The following is an 8,755-nucleotide window of genomic DNA, read 5'->3' on the forward strand; positions in this document are numbered from 1 at the left end:
AAGCTCTAGGACAAACAGTGGGAATTTACCATCAGCAGCAAAGGAGGTCAATCCCTCTAGCCCCCGTGGAGTCAGAGGAGTGGGGATTACTACCAAGAGGAGGAGGAATTTAGGGGTCACAGAGCTCTCACGGGCTGGAGCAGTTTGGAGGACTTGAGCTCAGTGTGCTCTGAACTGGGCGGAGATTATACCCCCTACCTGCTGATGTTACAGCAGGGGACGGGGCTTCCTTTAAGACAACAGTTTCCATGTGGAGACCGGCTTCCTGGGGAATCAAGGGATGTGCGGTCATAAAATGGGGCTCGGAGCTTTGTCTGGACGCTCGGCCTGCCCTTGAGTTTGCAGAAGGAGCTGCATATCCTGTAGCTTTGAACTCCTGGCCAAGAGCCTCTTTACAGGGCCACCCACAGCCCTGGCAGTGTCCCCCACCACAGCCATCACCCCATCCTTGAACTACCTACTCTGGGCTCCTCCCAACAACATCTCTCCCTTGCCATCTTTCATGGTGCTTCTTTCTCTCCCTGTTCTTTTAAGATTGGTTCGGGAGAGTGGGCCTCAGGAGAAGACCCCTAAATCTCTGGGTATGTACTCTCCATATGCACCCCAACTTGTCGTTTAATTCCTGGGTTCCAGGGCTGGGTCATGGGATCAGAATTAGAGCCAGAGGAGATCTGAGAGCTCTGGGACCCAAGCCCTTCATTTCACAACAGGGAGGTTGTCACTTGTGCCATGCTAGTGGCCCATGCTTATGCCAGTGTGTAGATGGGCACCAGTGTGTGTAGCTTTACCATGGGAAAGAAGGCTCTGTCTCCATTTGACAGATTAACGGATGACGGAGGTTCAGTGAGCCCGACCTTCTTGGTCTCAGAGTGTGGAAGGCAGCCAGCCCCATCACATCTGCAATCAGGTCTGCACGGCTACAAAGCTGGCACTCTTGACAAAATAGTGCAGCTGTCCCTGCTCTATTTTAAGCAAGTAGAGGAGAGTATTCCTAGCCAGACAAAGAGAGAAGTTAAACCACACCCCATAAACCCCTAAGTCTGCTGGTTCTGGAAGGTTTCAGTGTCAGGGAATAGGGCTAACAGGGCTGGAAGTGAGGCAGGGGGCCAGGCAGGAGGCTGAGGCTCAGAGAGGCTTTAGAAGAGGGTGGAGGAGGCTCTTCAGCCTGATGACCTAACTGGAGAGGTGGGCGGTGGGGGGAATGGAAGCTGAGCCCTGGGCAGGTTAAGTGAGGGGACCTGGGCGGAGCACCCTGCACCTGGCTGCAGGCCGTTGCGGGTTGGAGGCAGCTGCTGTGCTGGCCAGCAAGGGGGGTGGACTCCTAGTCCAGCTTCCTGGCGGCCCACTCTGTAATCAGCTCAGCAGGTGGGTCAGTTGGCGAGCGGTAGGCTGTTGCCCAAGAGGCCCCGGGATCAGGATGTGCAGCTGGGCCCAAGAGGCAGGACTGGCAGAAACCTCTGTGGCAACTGTGTCTCCCTTGCCCCCACGCCAGGCTACAGCGGGGTGAGCTCAGGCAGTCTGACATGACGCACACTGGCACCCGAGTGTCCCTTAAGGGCTAACCCTGGAATGCTGGCGTCGGGGTCTGTGGCAGGACACCCCAGTCCACAATCACTCCCTCGTCTGCCTGACTAGATGCTGCTTGAGAGCCATGTCCCCAGGGTCGTGGGGGCAGGGACAGGCTGCTCAGACCAGGCTTTCTACAGTGTCTTTTGGAGGCATAGGTGAGGAAGGGGGATACGAAATAGCAGTCTTTAGGGGGCTCCCTGACCCTCCAGCTGTCAGCTGGGGGCGACATTGCCCAATACGCATAACACACGCAGTACATAGGGGTTCGTGTGGTATTGTCTAAAGCTCAGGGCTTCCCCAAACCTTGTGGCATTGCCATGGTCCTTGCTCCGGTCTGCTGGAACCTGGACACCTGTGCCCTCTGCCCTGTCTCTTACCTCTGGGCGGATGGAAGCTTAGCCAGCCCCTCCTCCCCCTCGGCCCTTGATCCTCCTCCAGAGTCTTAGGTGCCCCTTGCACGACAGCAGGGGGATCCTTCATAGAAGTCACTGGCCGCACAGAGGACCAGGGTGACCCAGGAGCCCTGTCGGGACCCCAGGCTCAGATTTTCAGGTTCATCCAAGGATGGTGAGCTCCAAACTCTGTGAGCAGGAGAACACGGTTAACATTTTTTTCATTAAAAGAAAACTGATGGATCTACCCCCTACCACTCTGCTTCCATAATAAGAAATGTACTTTAAAAACCATTTGATTGGGAAAATATAGAATGACAAAGAAATACTGTGGATCTGATGTCATTTAGAAATAAATTTGTATGTTTTTCAATCACAAGAGCCTCTGAAGGTCACTGGGTCTCAGCTTTCCTATCTGTAAAGCGAGAGGATTAGATTAGCATATGTTAGTTCTCTAGCCCCTTCATACTGTGTCATAGTCTCAGACAGGCTCATTTTACTTTTTTTCATTTCCTGACGTCATACCTACTAGGTAAGATAGATTTATACTCTCAAGAAATATCTTAAAGCACTTAGACAACAGACCTGACCCTGCTTCTTGCCCAGCTTCCTCCCCTCCCCTTCCCCGTGTTAGAAAAAGGTATGCAGTGATTATCGAATGAATGAATAAGCGGGTGTATGAATGAAAAGAGGATATTGGTCCTTGGGTGGCCCATTCTATGCCCACCAGTGCAACTCTGTAGAATAAACTTCACTTGTGCCTTTCTCCGTCAAGGGAATGTCGGGCAGGAGAATTGAGGGTGGAGGGCTCAGGCGATAAAGCATTACACGGACCACAGGGTCACAGAGCCTCAGGCACAGCCCAAAGGGACGGCTGCTGCTTCAGAGTGCTGCGTGTCCTCAGCTCCATTCTTGTTCTTGACTCCTCAGAACCAAAACCTTCGGCCCCACCCATCAGAGACAGGTCTGTCGCCCCTGAGAAGCCTGCTCTGCCTTCATCTCAGTCTGCTCCTATACTGACAGCCTTCTCCTTCGGCCATGCCAAAGAAGCCCACCCCTTGCAAAAAGAAGAGGACCAGAAGGAGAACAGCAAGGTATCTGGAAAGCGAGGGGAAGAGGAAGTCAGGGTCAGAGGGGACCACTGGCTGAACACAATGTGTGTGTGTGTGTGTGCGTGTGTGTGTGTGTGTGCGTGTGTGTGTGTGTGTGTGTGTGTGTGTGTGTGTTTTAATATGCAAGTGTGGGTCCAGCTTGAGGAGATCAAGGTAGAGCCTGGAGGCAACCGCCCCTAATATTTAAGGCGAGAATCTGTAGGTGGCCTTGGGGAGAAGGCTGAAGAAAAGAAGAGAAACAGAGAGAGAAGGAATGGGGGAGTGAGGGGCACTAGGTAAAGGGAAGAGCGCAGTGGGGAGCTGAGGATGGGGATGAGGGAGGCAGGGAGGGCAGAAGGAGGTCACACTTGGTTCGGAAGGAAGCAGGATGCCTGGTAGAGTACAGAGGGGCTTAGGTGAACCAAACAGAGTAATTTGAGCCAACACCCAAGATAGCACAACCGAGAGGCAGCTGACGCAGAGACAGATCAGGCAAAGGCTGCGCTTGACAGGCTGACAAATAGCTTGCACTTCTAAGGTGACCTTGACCCACATGATTCTCTTCCCTAGTCTGGATAAATCTAATAAAGCTGGGAGAGTCCCTGTTATGGGGACTCGATCTCCTTCTTTGAAACAGAGATATGAAAGTGCAATAAACATATCTTGGAGGCCTGCTATTTGTATGTACTATGTTCGGACTGGGATCCAGTGATGGTGAAGATCAGGTCCAGGCCTACAGCCTTCCCACTCCAGTAAGGTGACAGACCATGAAACAAAGGAAGAATAATTCAGAGACCGTGAAATGATCTCAGCTTCTGCCTCATCTTAGCCATTCACTCCCATGGTCATATCATAGACCTTGGCACTGCAAGACTTTGACCCCCACTGGTATCTCCAGTCCACGCATCCCATTTGCTCACCACTATCTCCTATTATTCTAGTTCAATCTGTCTAATGTGCCAGCTCCAACATTTATTCCTTCTCTTGCATCAACAACATTCTCCTTGATATTAACAGGATCCTTCTTATCAGCATCTTAGCTCTCTATTATTGCTTTCATCTTAAGAAAACAAAACAAAATCAGAACAATTCTCTGAAAAACCAGAACCCGTTCTCTCCTGAGACGATTGCAGTTAGGCTTTAGTCCCCTCCCACCCCCACTGAATTCCTCACCTAGGGATGGAGCGGGGGAGATGGCTTCTTTCTCGGTTCTCTGACTAAACCAAAGGTAGCCCCTTTTCTAGACCTTTGCAGGCTCCTCCTCATCTTCCTGATCTCTGCACACTGGAGGCCCCCAGAGCTCAGACCTCTGGCCTCTCGTCCATGTATATTGACTCCTGTGACTTGATCCAGTCTGTAGCATTAAGTGCACCAGGACCATGTATAGGCCAAGGACTCCCAAACTTCCCTCTCCAGCCCAGACCTTCAAGTAGCAATTAAATTATATAAATACATACATATGTTGTTACTTACCATCCCTGTTTAGATATCTAATTATCTTTCAAACTTATTCTGTTCAAAACTCAGCTATTGAAACCTTACTCCGCCCCCCCTCAAAACCTCCCTTTCCCCAGGGTCCCCTCTCAGCGGGTGGCAATAAAAGGTAACTCCAGCCTTCCATCCGCTCTGGCCAAAATTCGTGGGCCCCTCCTTGCCTTCTCTTTCTCTCTCAATCCACACCTCACACATCAGCGAAAGCCCTGGGCCAGGAATGATCATTCCACCATCTCCATTTCTGCTCTCTAAGCGCGAGCCCCGTAATGGAGTTTGCCTTGACCTTGTGCCAGATCCAGGTCACCATCTCCAAGTCTGCCCAGGAGAAGCTGCGGCTGAAGCAGATGAGGGAGATGGAGTTGTTCCGAAGGATGAAGGAACCAGACACGTTGCAGGGCCTGGGCGCCCGGGGAACCTTGATGAAGGAAGGTACTGCGTGCCTGGGGCGTGATTTCCGCAGGCTGCGGAAGCTTCTGGGCTAACTCCTTGGCCAAAGAGATGCTGCCACAGCTTCCCACCCTCCCCGTCCTGCGACTGGACAGGGAGCCACACCTGCTCTCTCGTAGCCTACCCTTGGGCTGGGGGATAGACAAGACCGGCTCCATGCGGGGGTTTTCTCTGCCTCCGCAGGCCTCCTTCCTCTCCGGGGCAGCAGGACCCTGTCCGTACCCACTGGGCTGAGCAGCCCACGCAGAAACAACATCGGTGTCGTCCTGAGGAAGCGGGCCAACCGGGCCTCACTGCCCAGCATCCCCGTCAGCAAGCAAGAGCCCAGCTTTGCCCGCCATGCTTCAGGTAGGGCCCAGAACTGCTGGCAGGGGGCACATATCCCTCTCACTGTGCTGCCCACTTTGGGGCATGGCGAAAGTGAACTGGGCTGCTCTGCTCCGCTCTGCCCACGTTAGAGTATGGGCAGCCTGGAGTGTGGTCACCTCACCAGAAAGAGACACGGAGTCTGGGAGATAAAAACATCTATGGTCCGGGCTGGGAACCCAGGGTATCACAACTGACACTGTGGATGGCTAGATCGATGTGCTCAACCTGACTGACATGTTCTAGAGGACTCGCCAGCGCACCAGGACCATAGATGCTGGGAAATAGCATCCATAGAAGTATCTGGAAACACTGGGAAGAGGAAGAGAGGGTTCTGGGAAGGGCTTGGTTTCCTGCATGTTGCCTCATAAAGTGTCAGACAGGGCTGGGTACGGACTGGGTCTCAGGACCCCAAATTTCTATGGGGTGCTCAGGACAATGCCAAGAAGCAAGGGGGGCTCTGTCCCCATTCGGGAGGGGAACGCCTCTCTTGCCTGCCCTTTTTGTACACCGGGCATCCACGTGAGACTGCACTCGAAATGATTTCGCTACCAAGAAGCATTGGAAAACTGCCATCCTGGTTCAGAGTTTCTTTAAGTGTGGGATATGGTGTGACAATGAGGGGTAAACAGAGCATCGTCTTCGTGCCAGAAATAGTATCGACTCGCTGCCTTTTCCGTTCTCTTTCTATCCTTCCGATTCTATCAGGCAGAAAGTCTTCATTTTCGCTAGTCTTTAGCACCTCTTAAGACTCGCAAATATTCTTTTTATCTATCTATCTATCTATCTATCTATCTCTCTATTTATTTATTTATCTATTTAAATTAAGTTTATTGGGGTAACATTGGTTAATACAATTATATAATTTTCAGGTGTACATTATCATTTGACATCTGTATATTCTATTGTGTGTTTACCGCCCAAAGTCCAGTTTCCTTCAGCTACCATATATTTGATCCCCTTTACCCACTTTACCCTCCCCCTACCCCCTATATTTGACCCCCTTTACTCCATCTACCTCCTCCTCTACTCCCCCACTAGTAACCACTAGTCTATAGTCAATGTCCGTGAGTCTCTGTTTGTTTGTCCTGTTCATTTGTTGCTTTTAGGTTTATATCCAGCATATAAGTGATATCATGTGATTTTTAACTTTTTCTGTCTGGCTTATTTTGCTTAGCATGATTACCTCGAGGTCAATCCATGTTGTTGCAAATGGCAGTATTTCATCTCTTCTTATGGCTGAGTAATATTCCATTGTACATATGTACCACAGCTCCTTTAGCCAATCATCTATCGTAGGACACTTTGATTGCTTCCATGTCCTGGCCACTGTGAATAATGCTGCTATGAACATCGGTGTGCAAATATCTTTTTGGAAATGGGTTTTCAAGCCTTTGGGGTAAATATCCAGTAGTGGGGTTGCTGGATCATATGGTAGATCAAGTCTTAGTTTTTGAGGAACCTCCATACTGTGTTCCATAGTGGCTGTACCAATTTGCAGTCCCACCAGCAGTGTATGAGGGTTCCTTTTTCTCCACATCCTCTCCAACATTTGTTATTACTTGTCCTGTTGATTAAAGCTTTTCTAACAGATGTGAGATGGTATCTCATTGTGGTTTTGATTTGCATTTCCCTAATAGCTAGCGGTGTTGAGCATCTTTTCATATATTTGTTGGCCATTTGTATGTCCTCTAGGGAGAAGTATCTGTTCAGGTCCTCTGCCCATTTTTTGATTGGATCAGCAAATATTCTTTTTAAACAAAGAGATCTTCCTTTAGGCTTGAAACATCAGAAGGTGGCTATTATTTTACAGGTAGAACTTATAATGTTCTTTTACTGTAAGTATTTATCATTTTCTGTGACAAATAATATGAGTTTATCAATTGCAGTAGTGACATAAATTTCTCTTTAAAATAACTTACGTAGGATTCGAAAAGGGGAGGTTAGAGTGCCACCAAAGTGAGTTTGATTTGAAGAAAAATATATAAATAAAAGTAGAGATAATTAAGAGATATGGCAAAAACCATAAAAGTAGTAATTGAATGGTTGATATTTGGGAAATATCGATCTATCTAATCCACCCCACTCATCTTATACAGCAGAACTGAGACCCAGAGACTCATGGTGACCCAAGATCAGTCGAGGTGAAGGTGGCCTGCAGGGACTAAGATTTTGGCTAATGACTCTTATTCCAATGGCAGAGCTGAGAACAAAATGCAGGAATGAGGTCTTTGTGTTTAGCTTTAAGTAAAGAACTGCCTGTCAACTCAGATTTACCAGGACCTCCTGAGTATGCCAGGGTGACAACCATGCCAGTGGAGATGAAGTGAGTTTGGCCGTGAGAGCTCTGGCCTTGGAGGAGACCTTCTTGTCTTGGCTCTGTTGACAGAGGAGTTGAGGGACTGTTGGGGGTGGGGTCTGTTAGGCTGCACGACCTCCTATGCCTCAACTATGTGATCAGGGCATTGGGAGAGATAGATGGCCTCTAAATTGCTTTCCTGTTCTCTGGGATTTTTATGATTCTAGCATGTGTCCCCAAGGAAGGAGAGCCTAGGAAACAGGAACTGAATTTTAAACAACATGTCTGCTTATTGCCAGTCCCTGCAGGTGTGGCCACTTCTTGACCACACAGGTACCAAGGAGACAGCCACCTTGTCTCCTTGCTGCTTTCACTGTCTCCAGCTTCCTCCCGCCCCGCCCTGCCTTCACATCGCTTCCCCACCGCAGGCAAATTCACAGACAGACAGAGAGTGAGGGGGAAGGAAGGGAAGCTGATAACGCAGGCTCCTGGGTGGGGAGGAGGTTAGAGTGCCACCAAAGTGAGTAGAGGAGTCATTCCTTGACAGATTTACTGGCCTCATCCCAACCACAGATAGGGCAGGACTAGGGGTCTATTACTGCCTTGGTGGGTTCGGTCACATAACATCAAGCTGCAGATCACAGGTCAGTTTGTTTATAATAATAATCAGGTTGACAAAGGCAGGAAAAGTCAACCAAAGGTAAAGTTAGGTGGTCCCTGTGGCACCGCAGGCAGCAGAGCCCAGGCGCCGGCTTTTCAGCCCTCACCAACCCCTTCTCCTCTATGCCCAGTAGGGTGGGCTCCATGCTGTGAGCCAAGCCTCGGGTCCTCTTGGTGAAAGCTCCAGTGTTCCCTTTTTTTTCTGTGAACGCAGCTAACTCATTACCTGCGGTGCTTACGTTGTGGTCTCCTGAGTGGGAAGAGGAGGATGAGGAGATGGAGCTTCGAGCCTTTAAGGAATTGAGGCCTTTCTCAAACCCAGAGCTGGGCTTGATGGACGCCCTCCAGTGCCTTGACAGCAACGACTGGTGAGGTGACACCTTCCCCTTTGTGTCCTGTGGCCAGGGGATGGCTACAGAATATTTCCTGCCCTCCCT

The 8,755-nt window shown here is 49.9% G+C and overlaps 1 protein-coding gene across 3 annotated transcripts in view; it reads left to right on the forward strand.

The window, feature by feature from the left end:
- Positions 1-8,755, forward strand: part of TOGARAM2 (TOG array regulator of axonemal microtubules 2) — a 37,939-nt gene that overhangs the window by 8,870 nt on the left and 20,314 nt on the right. The window contains exons 6-10 of one of the 3 annotated variants that reach the window (XM_006910355.2): positions 535-581; positions 2,892-3,055; positions 4,840-4,975; positions 5,177-5,341; positions 8,533-8,686. In XM_006910355.2, the coding sequence (XP_006910417.2) occupies positions 535-581; positions 2,892-3,055; positions 4,840-4,975; positions 5,177-5,341; positions 8,533-8,686 (666 nt within the window). The remainder of the gene's footprint in view (positions 1-534; positions 582-2,891; positions 3,056-4,839; positions 4,976-5,176; positions 5,342-8,532; positions 8,687-8,755) is intronic. The other 2 variants (XM_025045659.1, XM_025045660.1) reach the window with 2 other exon arrangements.

This window comes from Pteropus alecto, unplaced genomic scaffold (genome assembly GCF_000325575.1).
Source record: "Pteropus alecto unplaced genomic scaffold, ASM32557v1 scaffold61, whole genome shotgun sequence".
NCBI lineage: Eukaryota > Metazoa > Chordata > Mammalia > Chiroptera > Pteropodidae > Pteropus > Pteropus alecto.